Source organism: Penaeus monodon, chromosome 24 (genome assembly GCF_015228065.2).
Source record: "Penaeus monodon isolate SGIC_2016 chromosome 24, NSTDA_Pmon_1, whole genome shotgun sequence".
Lineage (NCBI taxonomy): Eukaryota > Metazoa > Arthropoda > Malacostraca > Decapoda > Penaeidae > Penaeus > Penaeus monodon.
The window spans coordinates 25,771,012-25,771,246 of record NC_051409.1 but is presented as its reverse complement, the minus strand read 5'-3'; the positions used below and the strand labels follow the sequence as shown (position 1 = coordinate 25,771,246).

Below are 235 nucleotides of genomic sequence, written 5' to 3'. Positions count from 1 at the left end.
AGAGAGTTGCTTTCGGCCAAAATACCCACCTAGATGAAGGACCTGGTGTCTGCCGGAGGGGAAGAAGCGCCTCCTGAGGATGTTGCTGTAGACGTCGGCGAGCATGAGGGCCTGGAGGCTCTCGATCCAGTAGGGTCCTTCGCCCAGCACCAGGGGCGGGAAGTCCAGCTGTTCCACCGTCACGCCCTCCATCAGGGCACTGCAGGGTTGCGAATTTAGATTTGATTCAGTAGCG

The 235-nt window shown here is 58.7% G+C and overlaps 1 protein-coding gene across 1 annotated transcript in view; it reads right to left on the bottom strand.

The window, feature by feature from the left end:
* The window catches only part of LOC119588683 (regucalcin-like), a 6,561-nt gene that overhangs the window by 4,904 nt on the left and 1,422 nt on the right, over positions 1-235 (bottom strand). Inside the window, exon 2 of the mRNA XM_037937319.1 lies at positions 30-199. Within this exon, the coding sequence (XP_037793247.1) occupies positions 30-199 (170 nt within the window). The remainder of the gene's footprint in view (positions 1-29; positions 200-235) is intronic.